The sequence below is a fragment of the Oryzias melastigma genome, linkage group LG13 (assembly GCF_002922805.2).
Source record: "Oryzias melastigma strain HK-1 linkage group LG13, ASM292280v2, whole genome shotgun sequence".
In the NCBI taxonomy this organism is placed as follows: Eukaryota; Metazoa; Chordata; class Actinopteri; order Beloniformes; family Adrianichthyidae; genus Oryzias; species Oryzias melastigma.
In genome coordinates, this window is record NC_050524.1 from 28,036,681 (window position 1) to 28,057,598 (window position 20,918).

The following is a 20,918-nucleotide window of genomic DNA, read 5'->3' on the forward strand; positions in this document are numbered from 1 at the left end:
ATGTTACACTGCTGACTGTAGTAATGAGCAGAATGTCTTTGAAGTGTGCGCTAATGACCTGTGTATGTGTGTGTTTGTGTACTACTTTCACTCTGAAAGTGGTACAAAAACAGAAACAAATGTATCTGAAAAAAATGACATCATCCAAATGTCAAAATTATTTTAAACCTGAGCTTTTATCCTTATCAAAGTGACTGCTGCAGGCTAGGGAGGCCGTAAGCATCCAACATCTGGAGATATACATTCAGACCATAGAGCAGACCCACATAAAAACTCTTAAGAGGATCATAAAAGGAGTTTAAAGGTAAGATACAATAAAAATCTGGACATAGGGTCGTTTAAAAAGTTCAGGATTAAGGAACGTTCAGCTTAACCTGAATGACAGGAACTGAATTAAGTTGAGAGTTAAAGATCATTCAGCTTTTGGAGGATGTAACGGTACAGTAAAGATGTTCTTTTTTTCTCTAGTGACACATAACAATAACCTAATAATATGAGCGAGGGAAGACAACGGGGTGGCCTGCAAAAATACTAAATTAGCTAAAAATATACATAAAAACAAAACAAAAAAAGACGTATGAATGGACGACCAAACAAATAGACAGACATAACAAGAAGGATAAGATAAATGTAGCCTCATCTGCGCACAAACTAATGATTTTCTTTTGCTGGTCCAGTAAGTCAGGAACGGCAACATAAATTCTAGGAGACGTATCCTGAAATGATGTTTCTGTTTGAAAATAATAGAAGATAGATGAACTGATATGATGAAAGCATGGTTTTCTATTCATTCTTAAGGGGCAAACTCAGATACCCTAATATTCTACCTCCATCCCATAGTGGGGCTGGCTAACAGTCTTTCTTGGACGGAGGATCTCAGGGGTACCTCAGGGCACTGTCCTTTTCCTTTTCTTCTTTTGCTGTCAAAACACCCGACTTCCAGTAACAATGGAGGTCATCTAGCAGCTCGTCTTTTTCTTGAGTTACTTTTAGTACATCGTGTATAACAGCAATTTAATGTTTGAAAGAAGATTGTGAAAGGCTAAAAGGAATATCGCCGTAAAGAGGAAATCGCTAGCTTAGCGCTGTATCGGTGCTTTCTAATCAGCAGTTTCTGCCAATCAACGGCTGGCTACAGTGGCTCCGCCCCACCACCCTGTTCTGTTTTTCAATAAAGCTAAACAGTATAGAACATGAATGTGTGTGAGCTCAGTCCACTTCAAAACACAATTAGACCACAATTTATTGGGACCAACATTTGATCCCACTCTAGGGAGGATGTACCTCAATGGAAAATGAATACATTTCTGGGTTAAAAGTATCGGGTTATTACCATTTTTTGGGGTGAACATCGAGTTCAACCAACACAAGCTTTCACAGCTACCTCCCATGATGAAGTAGTACAAGGTGATGAAGGAGAGGGAGGTTAGATGTGGTCATGTGACCTTGTTCTTTACCTCCGTGCTCGTCTCAGTCTTGGCTGAAGAAGACGCCACTGACGCCCGGCTTTGCTGACAAGCGACTAATAGTTGTTGGAACATTTTGTCAGCCAACTCTCTGCTGGTCCAAGTTTCTGGATATTGCTGGAGTCCCAAAGCTTCACAAACTGATGAAACTCTTTCCAAGCTGATACTTGAACATGACTTCCTTTCCATCTTCTATCGTGCTTCCACTTCTGGAGGCAAAAAGTCTGGTTTTAATGGGGTCTGGGAGTGGTTCAGGAAATCAAACTGCACTCTCCACAAAATGAGTCTAATCGCAGTTCATTAATGATTCAATGGGGTGGGAGATTGGGAGATCCCACTTAGGGCCAGCCAGGTTTTGGTCGGATTGTTTTACCTAATAAATCAAACCTTTAGTTTAATAACTCTGTTTCTACTCTTGCACAACCTCAGTGCCTGCACCGAATTGCAGATGTGGACTTTATACCAGCTTATGAATGCCCTGCTGGGACCAGTGCAGGCCAAAGGTACTGAGAATCTTTAGGTAAATGCCCCCAAATACAAAATAAGTAAAAACAGCACACTTTTGTCCCACGATAAGGAATCTTTACACATGTTTGAGAGTCATCTCTGATTTACAACAATTAAATACAATTGATAAGCTTTTAATTAAGTTCACTGACAACAAAAAGCATTAAAAAGTGAATAACTTTGTACATTATGTGCATATATAAAGTTCCCAGGCTTTGAAAAGAGACTAAAGCAACTTTTCGAGCCTTAAATGCTCCATTGTTATCAATGGCGTCATTGTTTACACACACACATATACATGTCTCATCGTTAATGTTAATTACAGCCAAACCAAGATGTTCTTGAGCCATGTCGGAAGTATTAAAACAGCTGAGGAGGTGTGGTTTAAATCTGTGATTGACATTGACAGTGAGGTTAGTTTGAGGTGACGTTGTCATTCTGCATCTTCAATATGGAGAGTGGTACCGAGCAAAGTGATTCCAGTTCTGTAGAGGTTGAGGATTTTGGTCCAGACCAAAGACCCGTAAAATGACATTAGCATCATAAGCTAATAAAGGCTAATGTATTAAGCAAACAATCCAGAGTGAAATGTTCATTGCAAATCCATCACCAAGTCCACTGGAAAGTTGTACAAGCCAGTAGATTTTTGACGACCGAAAGCAATCCACCTACGAGTCATGCTAACGCTAACACGAAAACAACTGAACGTTATTGAATCATAGATCGGCGGGGCTTTTAGACTCTAGCTGAAGAGCATGATGACGTGAAACTTCTGAAATATATAAATATTTAAATCTATTGTAATACCTAATTTCAACCTGTAGGGGGCAGCACACAGACGGTTTTAGACTGTAAAACATCAGACAGCTCTTTTAAAGCCTCATTTATAGAGGTAAACAGCCAGAAAAAGTTGATTTGGTGTTTGGTTACCCTATAATTCTCTCACGGTTTTCCAATGTCACTGATATTATCATCACATGAACGTAATAACTGCGTCTAAAAACTTTGTAGTTTGGGGATGTTATATAAAGCATTAATGTTATTATTTTAGCATTTTTTTGTTAAAATCATAACAATAATGAAAATAATGCCTCTTTTAACTGCACTAACTACCTCATAGTTCATATTATCCACCAGGCTTATAAAAAAGAGAATCTGCAACATGTAAGCTAACGTTGACGAACTATTTAGCTAACTTAGCTGTTTTACGTATCAACCTACAATGGCACCTTGTGTTCACATCTCTCTTCTTTCTTTCTTTTTTTTCATTTTGGACATCAAATGGAAAAGATGCTGAGTTGTGTCTAACCCTGCTGATGTGGCGCCCCCCGAGCACATGGCGCCCTATAGATGACTGCCTATATCAAACAGCATTATAGTCTGTGACGTTCTCACTGAGTAAAAACCAATTCCTCCTATGATGTCCTCCTTCTTCTGTCTGCATCCCTACAGTTGTGAACCAGGAAGGACAGCCTCTCATTGAGGGGAAGCTGAAGGAGAAGCAGGTCCGCTGGAAGTTCATCAAGCGCTGGAAAACCCGCTACTTCACCCTGGCGGGAAATCAGCTGCTTTTTCGTCGGGGCAAATCGGTACGTGGGAGCTGAAAGCCAAACCTCACACACGGACTCCCTCTCAGACGGCTGCACTCACTCTGCCGTCTTGTGTGTCCCACTAATTACACTTTCATTGGTGTGTGTCAATGGAATCATTAGGAAACTCCATGGAAATTGAAAAGGTTTGATTTCCCTCTGGAAGATGCAGTGAGTCTAGCCGTAGCAAACTCTGGCTCTGCTGACTCTACGGGGGGTTTCCTAAAGCCAAGGAGTGATGCTGCAACATGAGTCATTCTCACTGTTTAACAACAGGGATGTGAACAATTAGAAAGCAAAGGGAAGAGGGTTCATCTCTGCACATCAGAATAAGTAAAGGAAAGGAGGAGTGAAGCCGAGCTGCTCTCTGTCACTTCTCTGGAAGGTTTCATATCTTTAACATTGTTTTTCAGGCAGATAAATGTTGTTTAAAACGCCATCATTCTTTTCTGGACATTGGAAAACGTGTTTTCAGAGTTTGTTATTTTGTTCTTTAGAGCTTTTTTTTTGGTAAAGACAGATTTACAGATTTGTTTTTTTCGTTTGATCATTACTGCACTGATTTTCACATTTACTACGTGTACAAAAGCTGAAGTGTGAACATTTAATCTGAATAAAGAATGGATGGAATGAGCGTTGACTAAGCTCAGAATTTAAATGATTTTCTTCAGCCTTTCAGAGTAAACTATATCCATATATATGATCACATATTACCTTTGGAACTCTAAAACACAAATTATTTATGAAATGAGTCATTTTTGTGAACCGTTTTAATACCTGGAAGTAAAACGACTTAAAATACCCCAAAAAACAACAAATACCTCTTATTACAACAACTACATTTGGCCTTGGGTGCAGTTCAAACATGCGACCAGCATGCAGAAATGTGCATCTTGGCTGCACCTGTTATGTGAGACCAACATGTATTTCCATCAGTTTTTGTGCTGATCGGACCTAAAACACGTACGAATAACATCCGTCAAAATAGAACCTGTTAGAGTAACATCTGTTCAAGTTAAATTTCAATAAAACTTTAAATATTGAAGGTTTATTTCAATTTCTATTTAGATTTGTGAAAGATCTAGGAGAGTAAATAAAAATACAGTCCGGCAGGACATTCATAAAATAAATGTACCATTTTTTTGATGAAATTGGTAAGGTTACCTTTTATTATTTACATAAAAGTCCGATCAGCTGTCACTATTCAGATTTTCGCCCCTGTCACCATTTTGTCTGATGTCACTGTGGAAGTATTTGTTAACTCCCAAAAACTCAACATGAGTTTGAATGAAGTCCTTATGATTGATTTGACATCTCTGAGCTGATTGCTGTTAATCTGCTGATTTTCAGAGCAACAGAGGGACAGTTAAAGCAAATATGAACATTAATGTGTCAAGGATTTAAGCATTTACTGAAATATCAGTGCAGATGAACAACAAAAATACCCCCCAACACGCAGAAACCAGTTTGGGGTTATTATTTTCTGCAGGCAGTTCAGTCCTTCTATTAACGATGCTGTAAATCCTGCAGATCAGGAGGTGGGCTCGTTTTTAGGTTTCATAGAGTTTCCAGATAAAACAATTTCACAATAAGACTTTAGTAGGAGACAGAGCTTCAGCACAGCTGGCAGGAAGTTCAGAGTGTAACTAAGTGGGCTTCAAGTGAATGCTCAGAATTCACATAAACACAGGAGGATGTGGACTCTCTCGGAGCAGCTTTCTCTGTTTGATTGTTCCTCCTAACTGGGGCAAAAAGAGACCCACAATTGAAAAAACAAACAGTCAAAAACAGAGGAGGGCAATGCTGGTGTTGTTTAATTGACCACCTTCCAAAAAAAAACAAACCCACAGAGCAAAAAGGTTTTATTGTTCGTCCTGCTGTTGGTTTGTGTTGAGGTTAGACATCCTGGAAACAAAGCAAGGACGCTGACTGTGATGGAGCAATCAGCAACACACATCTCTCTCTGTGCTCCCATTGTGCAAAACGGGACCAGATGCATGTTTGAGGGGGTTTGTACCTTCTGCTGCTCGGTGTGAAGCTTTTCTTGTTCTCCCCACAGAAGGACGAGCTGGAGGACTTTCCTATCGAGCTGAGCAAAGTGCAGAGTGTCAAGGTGAATGACAGGTTTGCTTTTTATTTAGTGCCTAGGGCTACACCTTATAAGAAACCCCTGCAGTGTGCGATATAGGTAATCAATATTGCTATGGTAATGAACAAAACATAATTTTATTGATATAAAAGTCCTCATAACTTAAATTATACTCCAAATAACCCACTTCAACATAAGAGGCGGGAATCTAACATAAGAGACTCCATACGATTCATTTTTTAATTGCGATGTATGTATCTCACAGGCTAATATAAGGATGATAAATGTTTAATTTATTGTGCAGGCCTAGTTGCTGGCTTACTTAGTCATTATTTTATATATTTGTTAGGGCTGTAGATTAATAAAATTAATTCATTAATATTTATTGATCGCGCTCTATGTACTGTCGTGCAGCTGTGAGATCAGCGTAATAAAAAATTTTATTAAATTAAAGAGATAATATAGCATTTATTTGTAATTTTTGGACAAAATCGATCTTTTATTTAAATAAATAAGGCGGAGGATTAATATCATTCTGACGGCTGCGATAAAGCCGCAGCGCTGCACCTGCTATGAAGGGTGAGGGGGCGGAGCAAACAGAGCTGTCAGCTATGAGAAATCCAAAGAGGAAACCGGCCATTATTCTATTTTGGGATGGGGACCACATGAATTTTACACAATAACGAGCATCAGCGTTGTCTTAAAATTGAGGAAACTCTGCATTTCTCTGCGAAAGTTCCACCCAAGTGATGCCGCGGAAAGCGAGCAGTTCAGAATGGACAGACACGCCCCCACCTGTGAGCAGCCGACCTGACATCCAGCTGGATCAAACTTAAAAAAATGTTTTTATTATTTGTCACAAGTATAATAAAGAAAATTTATGAGGAAAAAAAAAACAGAATTTCAGAAAAAATGTCAAATAAAGGAGAGAAATTCTTATTTTTTGGCTTCCTAGTGTGACTTTAGCCTGGATTTTTTTGTATTTTCATTCAAAAACATATTGATTAGTTTGTTGACAAATGTTATTCTTGTTGTTTTGAATGAAATTACACCTAAAACATTTTGTCTATGTTGTAAGAACAGTTTGTAAAACATTTTTGGAATTTCCACAGCGAAATGAATCCTATTTTCCAGATGGAATTTTCTGTTTTTGCATGTTTCTATGTTTAGTGCGTGAATACAACACGGAAAAATGACAAAATAAAGGTAGTGTCACATAAGGGCGGTTGTGCTGATTAAAATGATACCAAATAAGCAAGGTGGTAGTCTTTCAAATTGAAAATACAGAAAATTCAAATATAGACTAAAACTGAGTTTTAGGTTCCAAAGTGTTAAAAATAAACAATCTAAAATGTGTGATTTCATTTTATGATTATTTGCAGATTATAAGTGGTTGGCAAATACTGTAACAAAAAAAAATCATTGGCGATTAATCACTATTAGTTTTTTCCAGATTTGCGATTAATTAGTTAATTCTTTTTAATCGATTCCCGGCCCTAAACGTTTTTATTGAGTTTTAACAGAGTGTGACTAGATTTACATGGATTCAAACAATTCTTGTATGTGGATTAAATTTTATATACAAACAAAGTGAGTAAAAAAAGAAAGAAAGGTAGAAACCTGGCATGACAAAAGCAACCAATCCATAAACATAAAATGAAAATATTATGAGAAGATTCTTGAATGCAGTCCTTTTGTCCATTTTTCTTGAATTTGGTTTTACAATTTTAAAAAGGTCATGCTGCAACAAAAAGTCATGGCTTACTAACTTTTTTTAATCTTAGGTGGTCGCAAAGAAGCGCAGGGATCGGGGTTTGCCGCGGGCCTTTGAGATCTTCACCGACAGCAAGACGTACGTGCTGAAGGCGCAGGACGAGAAGCACACGGAGGAGTGGCTGCAGTGCATCAATGTGGCCGTGGCTCAGGCCAAAGAGAGGGAGAACAGAGAGGCTACCACCTACCTGTGAGAGCCACGCCCACACAGGTAACTCCTCCTCTTTGAGGGGCAGAAACTCCAGGACGATCCTGAAGAGACGCACCATTAAAAAACCATGGATGGATGTGCTCAATAAGTAGGATTTTTAGGATCTATGCAGCAGAGATCAGCAGGATAGCTTTCCTGGACGGATCGAATCGAGTCGACGACAAACCGAAGCATCAAATGTGCAATTTCTGACGAGAACAGTACCTGAAATCTTTGAAGAAACTATAATTTTGGTCAACTTTGGAGAAACAAAGACATTTCTTTGTGATGATCAGAACCGATTTTATCTTCGTTAAGACTTCGACTCTTCCTTCTTTCATGTCATGTCACAGTGAAGCAGAAACCGATTCACATTAGATAACTCCACAGTGGATTCAATGAGTCCATAGGGACGGATCTCCAATAAACTGCTTCAACAGTTTTTGCTGGAACCAAACGTTTCAACAGGACGTGTTAAACATTTGGGTCAACTCTCAGCTGTGGTGTAAGATAACATCTCAGCCTTTTATGGAGCCAATGTCTATACAGCAGTTGAAGTGAGGGAGAAACACTGAGGACGGTGCCAGCTTCTGCATACATGGAACATGAAGACTAAAAGTGAGAAACCCAATCAATAACCAGCAGAACGGAAGCTGGCACAGGGTTAAAACGTCTTGTTTTTTTTTTTACTTGGCAAGGTATAAATCAAAAAGTAATGTTTGTTCAGTAATAGAAACATAAGGGTTTCTTTACAGGGTTTGAGATTGAAATTTCTTTGTCCAGACTGATGCGTTTAAGGAGAAACGACATTGAAATGATGGTTTTTCAAAAATAAAGTTTGGTCTCAAGTACAAAAGGAGTTTATACAAATACACCCTTATGTGTTTGAAGCTAAATGACCCCCTAAATCAGGGGTATTAAACTCACTCGCACAGGGGGTCAAAATCCAAAACAAACCTTAGGTCACGGACCGAACAGGAGAAATATTTATTGAACACACTAAAACTACATTTTTAAAACTTTAAAAGATGACCAGACCTCTGGACCAGGCCTTTACCGATACCCTAACCCTAGTCTGGTCCACGTCTGATACAGCATCCAGAAACAGTATTAATCCATGTCCGGTATTGGGTTAAGGTTAGGGTTAGGATACTGGTGTGGTCCACGTCCCGGTACCGGACTGGTACCGTTTTTTGGCCATGATTTAATTGGACATAAAAAAAAAGAACGAGTTGGGGACACCTAAAATGTACATTTTTGACGTGGAGGGGTCCTAAGCCATGCGTCAATATGTGATGATTTGGGAATGAATGTGTTTCAACATGGTACCAGCACAAGATAACATCGGGCCATTATTAATAAAAGTACAAAAAGATCCGGCGGGCCGCATATGATCCCCCAGCGGGCCGGATCCAACCCCTGAGCCTTGACTTTGTCACATGATGTGCCCTATTGGAACACTAAAATCTAAAGGTCTTAGGTGAAAAAAAATGAAAGTTATAGTTTCCATGTGGAAATCCACAAATTGGCAGTGTTTTTTTTCAGTATATTATTAGGATTTTTCTTTTTTAGAAATGTTATCAATTGAAGAGTATACTGCACTTATGATACGTTTATGCATAAGAAAGCCCAGATCTGCATTCATGCATCTCTAGCAGATGAGATGATTAGAAATGACTCTTGAGCACAAATGATGATTCTATTGACCTAAACTGTCAGGTGTTATTAGCCAGAGAAGTAAGATCTTCAAACAAGTATTAGTGCAGATATGATTTGATCGGGGATAGAAAGATTTTAATGAGCCAAAAAAAGAACTCAAACATGATTCACTTGCAACAGTTTCACAAATATCCTGCATGATTTTCTGATAGAGTGAAAAATGAAGAATTACCTGCTATTTAATGCAGTTTTTAGCGTGCATTAAATAGCAGAAACACTGTTAGAAATATTGAGGAGATAACTGACGGTGTTGAGCAGTGATTGGTCCGAGTTGGTTTTGGAGTCAATGTTTCTATGGCAACCACTCTCACCAAGCTTGTTGGAAGGCCACACCCCTTTCACTTGGAAACGGGCTACACAACATCTATTAATCAAATACTTTAAATAATGGAGGTAGGCTCCACCTACTTTATGGAGGCATCTGATTGGTCCGTTTTTGTAACTTGAATTACAGTAACAAATGTAATGAAAAAAAAAGGTAGGATTATCGAGAACGTGTTAACAAAAGATAGTAGAGACAAACATACTGACTGAGTAATAACTGTGTATTTCTCTATAGAAGTCGATGGGATTTTGGCTTCCTGGAACCAGCAGGAACTTCCTGTTTGAAACACCTGGGGGAGGAGTCACTCAGTCCAGTTCTAATTTAAAGTAGATACCAAACTTTCTGATTCTCCTAAACTCTAACAAATTGTCATATATTTAGTCATTTTAAGCGTGTAGATAAAGTTGTGCCTGTGCGCTCTCCACCTGGAAGTTTGAATTTTCAGTCCAGTCTGTCTGTGTCGGCCATTTTTCTTATGACGGTCTTTGGTCCTCACTTCACTCCTGACGTTCATCATGTGATCATATGTTCTCCTCTGATTTACGACGCACAAACAGGAGCGTTTGAAGGGCAGCTCAAGTCCAAACTGGATCTAAATGTGAATGTTTGCAAGAAGGAGTTGGAGGTTTAAAAGGTCTTTAAGGTTGATAACGATGTGTTTTTGATCACTTAGAACTCATAATGTGAAAAACTCAGTTTTCTTCTGTCTAGAATCCTTTTCCTTGTCTTGAAGTGAATTTTGAATGTCCCATCTGAGTGGAGCTGTCATGTCAGACTGGAACGGCTGTTCCTGCTGGTATGAAAGCTTTTCTGTGTCCGAGGCGTTCTGGGAGCAGCTGTCGTACTGACACTGGAGAGCAGTGAGCGCTTCCTCCTGCTCCGAAGCACAAAACCATCCAACTGGAAAAAAGCTGGAATTTCAAAACCGTGTGATTAAGCTAAACATATCGGATCTGATGTATTCCTTTTGTTATTTCTTCTTTTATGTTGCTGGATTCATTTGATTTTTTTATATATATATTTATTGCTGTTTTGCAACACTGCTGAATTGTGTTTTTTTTCACTTTTCTAAATTAATGATAAATTGAATTTGATTGTAACACTGGCCTGCTGCATTTTTTTGCTTGTTTACTTTTTTCCTGAGATGATTGTCAAATAAATCCTTCAGATGAAAGCAGTTTGTAGCATCAAATGTTGAAATAAAACAAATCTGCTGTAATGAATTGTTTGGACACTTCTTGGACACCCAAAACTCTTTGACCCTTCATCAAATTAACCCAATAATCAAAATGATTGGCTTTTTTTCAGGAGTTTGTGCTCGGAAGTTAAAACTTCAAAACTTTCTAATTATTCAACCGAAATGTTTATTTTTTTTAACTCAAGTGATAATAAACAGCAGAGTCGGATTTTTAGAAACATATTCTCTGATAAAATGCCATAACTGCAACACTGTTTTGTCACATTATTGTGATTTTTTTCAGCCAATTGCAGGAAAATGTTTAGTAAAATCGTACAATATAAACAATAAAACCACAATCTTGTCATTTAGTCCATCAGCTTGTCAATAAGTAAAATTATCCAAGTTTACATCTATTTTAGTTCATCTTGCATTTATATTTTTTAACATTAATTTTTAATTTATGTTCATCTACATCTCCTAATCTGTGTTTCAACCTTTTTTAAAAGCCTATTATGTTTACATGTCTGATAGCTACTCAGCATTTCACTGTATGTCTACATTTGAATAGACGAACAGCACCATCTGGTGGCAGAAAGACAAAACTGCATCTAACAAACAACTCTTGCTGCTTCGTGGTTTATTACACTCAGTCTCTTCAGTTCCACCATCGTTGTTCATATTTCCAGTCAACACTCAGCACAGGTCAAAGTTCAGTGGCATAAGTCTTTTATTTATGAATAAAAATTGGGCAGAGACGTGCAGACTAAAAACCAGTGTTACAAATTTCAAATCTTAAAAGGTTTTTTTTTTTTTCCCCAAATCAAGTCCGGTTTTCCTGCTGGAAAAGAAAAAATAACTAAAGAATACATTTTCTTATTAAAGCAACATAAACCTGTCCAGTAAAAAAAAAGAACCAAAAACACCGTCAGCCCTCCATGTGCAAACATGTTGATTTTTCCTGAAGGTTCTTTTACATTAACATATTCCACCTTTCCACTGAAGAGTTCGCTTTTATAAATCAAAGCATTCATATTTAGTCGGTGGGTATCAATCGTTTACACTGTAAATAATCGTTTCCCCCAAAATAATGGTAACTTTACACCTTGACCCAGAAACACAGAGTGGGCTGGATGGTTTCTTAGGTGTTGAAGAGTAGAACTGCGTGGGAGGGGGGCGGCTCTGGGGCTGATGCTTCTCAGGAGTACTGCAGGGCTTCCATTCAAGCACCCAAACGTTTCTAGACGCTGAGGTTTATAGACTTTATTCATGGATATGATAGGTAACAGAATCGACAAAATCTAATGATTTATGGAAAACTGTTTAATGACGATTGCCTTGTTTTCGGTAACCTGCAGCACAAGCTGCTGTCAACACGTCTAGGGTTTTCCTTAAGGCAGTGCTTTCATGTTCCTGATGCATAAAAACAATAAACTGGACGTGTCATGAATGGTGCGAGCATCAGCCCCAGACCTGCCTGCTGCCGTGTCTCAGCGCCTGTGGCGGCCGTGTCCCGAGTGGCCGCCGCCGCTGCTGCTGTGGTGTTTGCTCTTGTGGCTCCGCTCCCTGTCTCTGTCCCTGTCGTAGGAGCGAGACCTCTCCCTGTCCCTCCGATCCCGGTGTCCCATTCCTCGCTCGTGTTTGTGTTTCTTGGACGAGAATTCTAGGGAGCTGCGTTCTCTGTCTCTTTCGCGCTCCCTCTCCCGCTCCCGGTCCACTTTGACAGGAGTGCGGGATCTCGTGCGAGAGCGCGAGCGTTTCCTCTTGTGGCCGGAGCCCCCGCCCCCGCTGATGCCGTGGCGTCCGCTGAGCTTGGAGTCGCTGTTGCTGTGGTGGCTGGATTTGGACTTGAGGTGGGGGAGGAGGGGCGAGTGCGGATGTCGTCGAGGCGACGGGCTGCGGCTGTGGGAGCGGGACCGTGAGCGGGAGCTGTAAGTCCCCGAATGGCTCCTCCTGCTGTTGTAACTGTGGAACCACAATAGGACAAACATCAACTCTGATTCTCCTCCAACACACATTCAAACTGTACAAAGACGTGAGCTCGTTTGTTTTATTAATAGTTTTTACAAACATATTTAATAGAGCAGTTTCAGATGTCTCTTTCGCAAAAACTAAAATCCATTGGAGTCGCTTCTTCAATGATGTTATAATAAATAAATCTGTTGGTTATTAAGTCTGAAACAGAACCATAAAAACAAACAAAAAATGCATAGGAGAGGGGAGAGTATTCGATGATTGTTAAGATATAAAGAAAAAAACAGAAGAAAGTAAAAACTGGTTTGAATGAATAAAATTACAAGTTAAAACTTTTAGGAAATACAGGAATCTTTCTTACTGTCTACGAGGAGAGCGGGATCTTGAGCGCGATCGCGTTCTTGATCGAGAACGACTTCCACTTCTGCTGTTTCTTCCAATCTTTGCTTCCTTTTTTAAACTGTAGAGAAAACAAATCAAAAGAAGAAGCTCTTAGCATTTGTGAATATATGACGTGGGATCATACACTGGGAAATCTGAGGCTACTTTCTCCAAACCAACAGATGAAATGTGAACTAATGAAGGGAAAAACAGCTGCACTCACAATCATTCACAAGTTTGTGCATAAAAATCTGAAACAAGGATTTTATTCGTCTACAAACTGCAGGTCTGTGGAAAATCTAAACTTCTTTTCTTAAACATTTTACATTGAACTCATCCAGGCAACAGGTAAATCAGTTCTCATAAACAAATAAATATGACTAGTTGCTGAAGCAAAAGATTTTCTGCCATTTGTCATTCTTTCTAAGATATTCAACATTTCTCGTGAAATAAAAAACTTGACAACCTTTAGTTTCCATTGTAAATGGTGTCAAGTATTAGAGCCAGTTTATTTGATTCTACTTTGAATCACAAGTTCCCAGTTTGATTGAATATCAGTTTGTTTTTTCTTCTAATTTCTATCTATAAGTTGGTTTTTAACTGGTTATTTGAGGAAATTTTGTTTATAAAAATAAAAAACCACCATTAACAACAACATTCTGCTTCTGAATTGATTTATAGTTAACCAGTTATTTAGATTCATCAGCTCATGGAAAAATCGTTAATAAAAAAATGAAAGTCACATTCGTCTCTCACCCGTTTGGTGGACTTTTGTTGACTTGGGTTCGGCTGTCTTGCTCTTTTTTAACTGCTTTGATGGTTGGAGGATTTGGAGACTTCTCTTCCAGTTTGACCACATTGGGGGAGCACGGTTTGGAGGCGGGGGAGAACCCCCCCAGCGTGGACAGTGCGGGAGTACCGTCGGGGTTCAGGCCTTTGGCCTTCAGCTTGGCTTCTGCCAGGAAAACTTTACGCCGCTCCACCTCTTTCTCCAGGTGCTCATAGTTGGGCTGAGAGGAAACATGCAGTTTGGTTAAGAGAACTAAAAAAAAGACGATATTGCTGATTTAAAGACTTTGACAAAACAACTTCACTCAAATGTAACTGGTTCATATTGGATGAAACTTGGATTTAGAGCAGAGATTTCCTGCACATGTATGTTAGATCCAGAATCTCAGAGAACTTACTTTTTTCCTTGTGTATAGCCTCAGCGTCGTCACACAGATCTCCTTTATTTCATCTTCATTGGCCCCAAAAAGCAGGTACCAGTAAGGTTTGGATGGCAGAGGGATCTTTAAAACAAAAATGAGGAATAAGAACCAATAAAAACCCACCACAAAGGGATGTTAACCATAAAAATGACAATATGTCATTGCAAAAGCAAATAAGAGTCGGAAAATTCATGGGACTGAATGGCTACCTGCAAAACTCGGGCAGCTAGATAGATGCAGGCACAAGCGATGGTCTCAGGCTGGAATCTCACAAACACATTGGTCCTTAAACTGTCATTCATGTAGTTCCTGGAATGGGAAAAAACACCAACAAAAACATAGCATCTCTAACCAAAGCACCTCTCATTCCTACACACAACCCCTCTAACTAAGCAAAGCAGAAGGAATGTCTTTTGATCTATAAATGTATTAAAATACTTCAGTAGTTTGCAAATCAGGAAAATGTTAAATCCCCATGAATGGGGAAAATAAAAAGATCCATCTATACAAACATCACTCTTGTGTCTTTTAAAATGAATCCTGTTTAACTTTGTCCTTTTCTCTCTCGGGCATCCACAGGAAGACGGCATGTCACAGAAAGAAATGTGGGAAACGTAATGCCAAGAAATAAAAAATAATTTAAAAATGATGTAAAGGCAACTACAGAGATGGAATCAAATGATAGTTAATGACACATGCCTTGGAAGTTTGGGGAAAATGCAGGAACTTATAGCAGCTAGCAGTTCCAGGTTTGGGGTTTGAAAGGAGCAAACATGAAGAGCATGTTTGACGGCATGCATGAGCTAGCGTACGGACCGGACAGCAACATGAGGTCACCGTTTACGGGTCCCAAAAGGTCAAGTTATGCAACAATCCACATTACTGTGTGTGGCAGTCACTTCACTACCAAAAGGTAAATGGTATAAAGATGGTGTGTCCAAAGATTCTCTACACTCAGTGAAAACTAAAACACAAAGTGCAGGACAATGATGGAACCATCTATGCTCTCCACAGACATAGAAGTCGTAATACAAAAATGGGAACTTAAAAAAAAAGATGGTAAACAGTCTAAAGATAAGATGATTCTAAGAGAAACACTGCTGGTTTTTTTGGAATCTAAAGCCAGAGAAACTCTTGAGACTTTGCCCACATCTGACTGTCTGAAATGTTTGGTGTGTCAAGCCATACCTATGAGTTTACAATGTTCCAGTCAAAGCGTTTTTTGTTTTTTAATTATTATTGAAATATGGCCTAAAGAACTGGTCAAAACGACACGCTGAAGCTTCAAGAAACAGAATGGCCATTGGACTGTGAGAGCTGCGCGGCTGGAACAGATCCGTGGAGCCAAAATCTTTGAAGTGGGTCAGCCTGTAAGACAGACACGTCTACACACCAGGTAAGTTGGGAATGAGAAATATCAAGTCTACTCTCAATGTTAAACTGGGCAAGAAAAATGGGCATTTATTTTTAAATAACAAATATTTGTAACTGGCTAAGTTTACTTCATTGTTAAATGCAAGTAAACTAAAAACAAGACAGCATAGGAATCTATCTGCAGCTATTTGGACAAAGGAATCACAACCGAGATCTTGGAGCAAGACCAAAAAATACAAATCCTTTTGGACACCCAAGAGAAAACAAGACGATGCTGGCTGTAGGGAAAGGCTCGCCCGCCCCCTTCAGTGAATCTCGGCATTGGGAATGGCTGTCAGGAGAAGGGCAGCCAACCAATGGGGGGAGCTTCCTGAGGTCATGTGGTTGGAGGAGGCAGAGTTCAGAGGTTCTTTATGTGACTTACCAGCATGGACTACCCTTTAATCAAAGAGTAGAGAGAAAGGACAAAGTTAAACCAAGTTCTCTGGGCAAATCAAACAGACTATACAGAAAGCTATGCAAGGGCAGACGAGAGTGAGACACGTAAAAGGATTGCTGCTTCAATCATTTAAAAAGATGCTGTAGTCAGGACAGAGTGAATCTGCGTTTCAAAATGCTAGTTTCCAGAATGAGCACCTGAGTAACGTCTGACTGTCATACTGAAAGTGATGAGTAACGGGTCCTGAGAAATTACCAAGTGCTCAGCAGGAATTCAACCGTTTGAAACTTGTTCAACTCCGCATTAAGCCTAGGACTGGTGGTAAGTCTGGCAGACATGATAACGGCTTTCGCTGTGGGGATGATTATGGAGGGTGTTTGGAAAATAAAAAACTAGATTTAAAAAAAAGATAAAACTTACCAGGCAGTCTGAACAAGAGGCTGGTTCTTCTCACATTCAAGGACTTGGAGGTACATGACGATAAGCTAGAACACACAGCAAACGTGTCAGCAGAAAACCCTCTACAGAAGTGTAGATATTAAGAAGTGAATCATGAAAAATGTTCCTGAGCATGAGGAAAAGTGTGGCTTCTGCTCACCTTATGTGGATGCTTGACATGAACACAGAAGCCCAGCTCCTTAAGGACCCGTCGCTCCGCTTTGATCACTTGGTTTTTGGTATTTATGTAGTTTTGATCAAGTATCAATGGACTGGGAGTCCTATTTTATAAAAGAATCAAAATAAAATTGTTTTTTTTTCTCTTTTTGTGGCAAAGAGAAGAAAGTGCCCTTTTGGATCCTTGCACTCTTGGTTCCCTTTCCAACCAACTCAAAGCAACTAGATACACTGTTTGCATGCCTGACAGTGTGGTGGGATTGTGGACTCCTGTGGTTTCAAGCAAAGCTTTAGGAATCTGTAGACTGCCCCAGTCTCAATCACCCTGATCCACAGCTTTAACAGAAAGATACATTTCCCTACATTTAATAAAGCTGTTCCCATGACAACCAAAAATCCACTAATGCTGTTATAATTAGCCTCACTCAGAGCTGCATAACAAAACAAAGGCTACAAAAAAAATTACAAGAAAAATTAACCATTTAATTTACTTTACTCTCAATTAAAGGATATTTCCAACAAAACACAATCTGATCTATTTCTAACAGCAACAAGTTCTCAAAAAATGCAAAGATTTTAATAAATATTTACCAAACTTAAAATAATAAAGAATTTTATTACAAAACAGTTTTAAATACAAACTTTCTCACATTTTAGTCTATTTAACTAGAAAAACTACTTCCTCATTTATGCAAGAACTTAGGATTCCATAACAAAAATGAGTGTCAGTGTGTATGTCACTACAGAGCAATAAAGTATTTCCTTTTTAAAGGAGTGATTCTCTGCTCAGTGGAAAATCTGATGCGTGTCTCTAATGCAATTAAGTGCATACATTGAAAAACATAAAAATATTATCAAAGGGGCGGGAAAAACAACCTATAACTTGAAAGCTTTATGCATGCACTGACCCTCAATAAAAACTAAACTCTAGATAATTAGATACACAGATGACAGTTTAACTCAAAGAAAGGGTTTCTTTTAAAGCCATGAACTACAGACGGCGAATGGACTAGTGTGCAAACTGCACGATAATGCATGGTGAGGAGCAGTCAGAAGAAATCTACATTACCCCACAGTCCGCAGAATGAGCGACAGATACCCAAAGCTTAAGATAGAACCACAGGAGTCCTCAAGGTGCCCCACAGGCCAAGGACCTTCGGCCAACCTGTCATCCCCGTTCCCAGTGCCCCGCGGTGGCTCAGACCACGGGAGTCTCCCACAGGAGGGGGTGGGGTGGGCCTGGGGGGACGACAGAGACCCCCTCGTCTCATGGTTGTCATGCCGACTGCTTCATCTTACGTACCATTCCACATCACCCAGGCTTTGGTAAATGTAGCTGGTCGCTGTTAGTTGGTTGCAAGGGAAAAAAGAATCTAAGTTAATATCAAGAACTGCAATATTGACATAAAGACATCAGGCACACATAAAGTACATGTGCCTCGTCTTTAGCTTTAAAAGAAAATCCCTTTGTGGGAATTTCAGTCATATGCCAAATAAAAGCTTAACACTACCAGTGAAGCTGGAACTGAAAAGTTTAGAGTGCATGGACAAACAAAACAGCACTTTCACAGAAAAAAACATCAGCAGAATAAAATATTTAAGAAATGCAACATGTGAACCACAATGGTGCAGATTTAAGACTACTTACTTTTTGCCTCTAAGCTGTCGCAGGTGATGGAAAACGTTGATGACGTCTCGTATTCGCCGTGGCGCTTCTTCAATCTTCGAGGCGAGGTAAATGGAAGCCATAGCAACAATCTGAAGACAGAAAGAAAAAGCAAACCAGAGTTTGAAAGAAGAGAATAACCACTTTCACATGGGAAAAACAGTGTAGCAAACAAAAAATGATATTTGGATTTTTTTTAATATAGTGCACAGTGTTCTGGATCTTGATTGGCTGTTAAACTTGTCAATTTCTACCATGCCATGTGACCTGTACAGAATGTGTTCACCTTTCCAAATATATTTGAATGTTCAATCGCAATTTATTTTCATTCTAAAGTGCTGAACATATTTTTCTATAAAGTCCACAAGCAACCACGTGGATTGACATCACATTTTGGATTATATTTACCACAGTAGTTTCTTCTGCTTAACTGGGGCCCAGTGACTACATGTGTGGAGGGTTAGCTTAAATGTCAGTGTAAGATATTAAGAAAGTGTGAAAACGTTCACATCACAAGTACGTGCATTAAGGATATGGGGAAAGGTCTCACAGCCATCTGTCACTGTTGTGACATCAACCTGCGACTTTTGTAGTCAATAACAGAACTAACCCAAAACAAAGAAACAACTCGTATCGATTATAAAATGTATAAATCCAGATGAGCTGTTTATTATCAGACAGTAAACTGTGAAATGTGGAATTGTGTATTATAGTATTAATACGACGTTTCTTAGTTGTTCGAGACCAAAGAAAAAGAAAATACTCCATGGTGACGTTAAAGTAATAAAACCTCATGAAGCCACTTTTTTAGTTATTTTTTTCTTTTACCGCCTCATAATTTTACAAATGAAAATATCTCAAAATGAGTCTTTTCGCAGCAATTATTAGGTTAGATTGAAAATAGATAATCACGCGGATGTCATCACTAACAATTCTCCATAGACTGACACTAAACCATATTTATCATTTAAGTTCTTCAGCTCGTATTTATATACGTTCTTTGCCTCAGCCTGTTGCTTAAAAAGCAAGAGTATGTCCTGGCAACACTAACTGCTGACTAATTTCCATACAATTCCCCAAAAGGGCTTATAAAGCTTACGTAACTTTATTTCTATTTGACCAGAACTGCTTGAATATTATGTAGCTCAATCTTTTTCCAACAAAATCATATTATTGTTTATATATCTAATATTTTAGCTTTCAGAAAATCTCTAATTGAAGAAGTATCAATTACGAAACAATATGGCTACCGCGAACGTAGCGGTAACGTTTGTCACTTAGCGGCTCGCGCGCTACGTACCTCGAAACTGTGTTTCACGAAGGATTTGGAGTAGAAAAAACGATGGAAAAGTACTTGTCCTGTTGCCATGGCCACCTGTCAGAAGAGACGGAGTGCGTTATTTGTTGGTGGCTCTTACATAAGCCGGCCTTGCTCTTTACAATGGAGCGCAGCCATTTTGACTCCACCATGCCGACGTCAAGATGCTAGCATTAGCCACCTGCAGCTAACCAGGCCGCTCCATGACTGGTACAAATATAATAGCTAAAAACAACTTTCAGAGACAGTTTTAAAAAATAAATAATCACAACTCTAAAAATTTACCTGAGGTAACCGAAGAAGGATACCCGCGGACTGAATGAGTTCACATCCAAGGATGCGGAGGTCGGTCTCCGTGCTCAGGTCGAGGCCATCGAGCATCGACGGTGTCGTCGAGAGTCTTTCGTCGGGTACAAGCGAGTTGTCGATGGTAAGGAACACTTCCGAATATACTTTATCACCTATAAGAATACCTTCATTGTTCGTGGACGCGTTAGAAGAAACAGAGAGTGGATCAGCGGCCATCTTCAACAGACACACACGGCTGAGCCGACCTCGACGAAACGATGGCGGAACAGGGAGACCGTAACAAAGCGCCTGACGTCAACCGCCCAAGGTTCAGACGCAAGCGTGTGTGCACATCCGCGGAGGTAAAATAGTTTCGCCACTTTAAAGAAAAAACAAAGATGTAACACATATAAGTGTTAATATTTTACTGAAAGAAATTAAAAGGACAACGTACTTTCTTGTATTATATTTATTTATTCATTTATTTTTACAAAACGTTAAATATCAAGGTTTTAGGGACTTTTGAAACCAACAAATACAAGTGAATGTGTAAAACAATAACTTTAAAATTCAACATTTGAAATTTAAAAAGGTCAATATATTTTTAAAAAGGATGATTTCTTTTACAGTTCAGAGAACAAAAAGTTTTTCAAAATGGCTGCATTACAAAAATGTTGACTTTTAATAAATAACATTGATAAATTTATGAGAATTTATGATTTTTCACAAACAAAAACACATTTCTAGGAAACTTTCGAAGAGGTCGTAATTTTGAAAATTCAAGATTACGACGTTCCCAGAAGGCAACACCGGCAAA

General features: G+C 39.1%; 2 protein-coding genes across 3 annotated transcripts in view; one reads left to right on the forward strand and one right to left on the reverse strand.

Annotated features, from left to right (window-relative positions):
* veph1 (ventricular zone expressed PH domain-containing 1) overlaps positions 1 to 10,881 on the forward strand; it is a 42,877-nt gene extending 31,996 nt beyond the window's left edge. The window contains exons 9-12 of one of the 2 annotated variants that reach the window (XM_024277168.2): positions 3,426 to 3,562; positions 5,622 to 5,675; positions 7,436 to 7,635; positions 9,893 to 10,881. In XM_024277168.2, coding sequence (XP_024132936.1) covers positions 3,426 to 3,562; positions 5,622 to 5,675; positions 7,436 to 7,618 — 374 coding nt within the window. In that variant the 3' untranslated portion in view covers positions 7,619 to 7,635; positions 9,893 to 10,881. Of the gene's footprint in view, positions 1 to 3,425; positions 3,563 to 5,621; positions 5,676 to 7,435 lie in introns of both variants that reach the window. The other variant, XM_024277167.2, reaches the window with a different exon arrangement.
* A 666-nt stretch (positions 10,882 to 11,547) lies between these two features.
* Positions 11,548 to 20,445, reverse strand: ccnl1a (cyclin L1a). Its single transcript, XM_024276667.2, has 10 exons — positions 20,099 to 20,445; positions 19,796 to 19,870; positions 18,478 to 18,587; positions 16,813 to 16,933; positions 16,635 to 16,699; positions 14,611 to 14,710; positions 14,378 to 14,482; positions 13,947 to 14,200; positions 13,171 to 13,269; positions 11,548 to 12,800 (listed from the first exon to the last, which is right to left on the reverse strand). Exons 1-10 carry the CDS (start codon positions 20,336 to 20,338, stop codon positions 12,326 to 12,328), a joined length of 1,644 nt encoding a protein of 547 aa, XP_024132435.1. The 5' UTR covers positions 20,339 to 20,445; the 3' UTR covers positions 11,548 to 12,325.
* Positions 20,446 to 20,918: the final 473 nt, after the last annotated feature.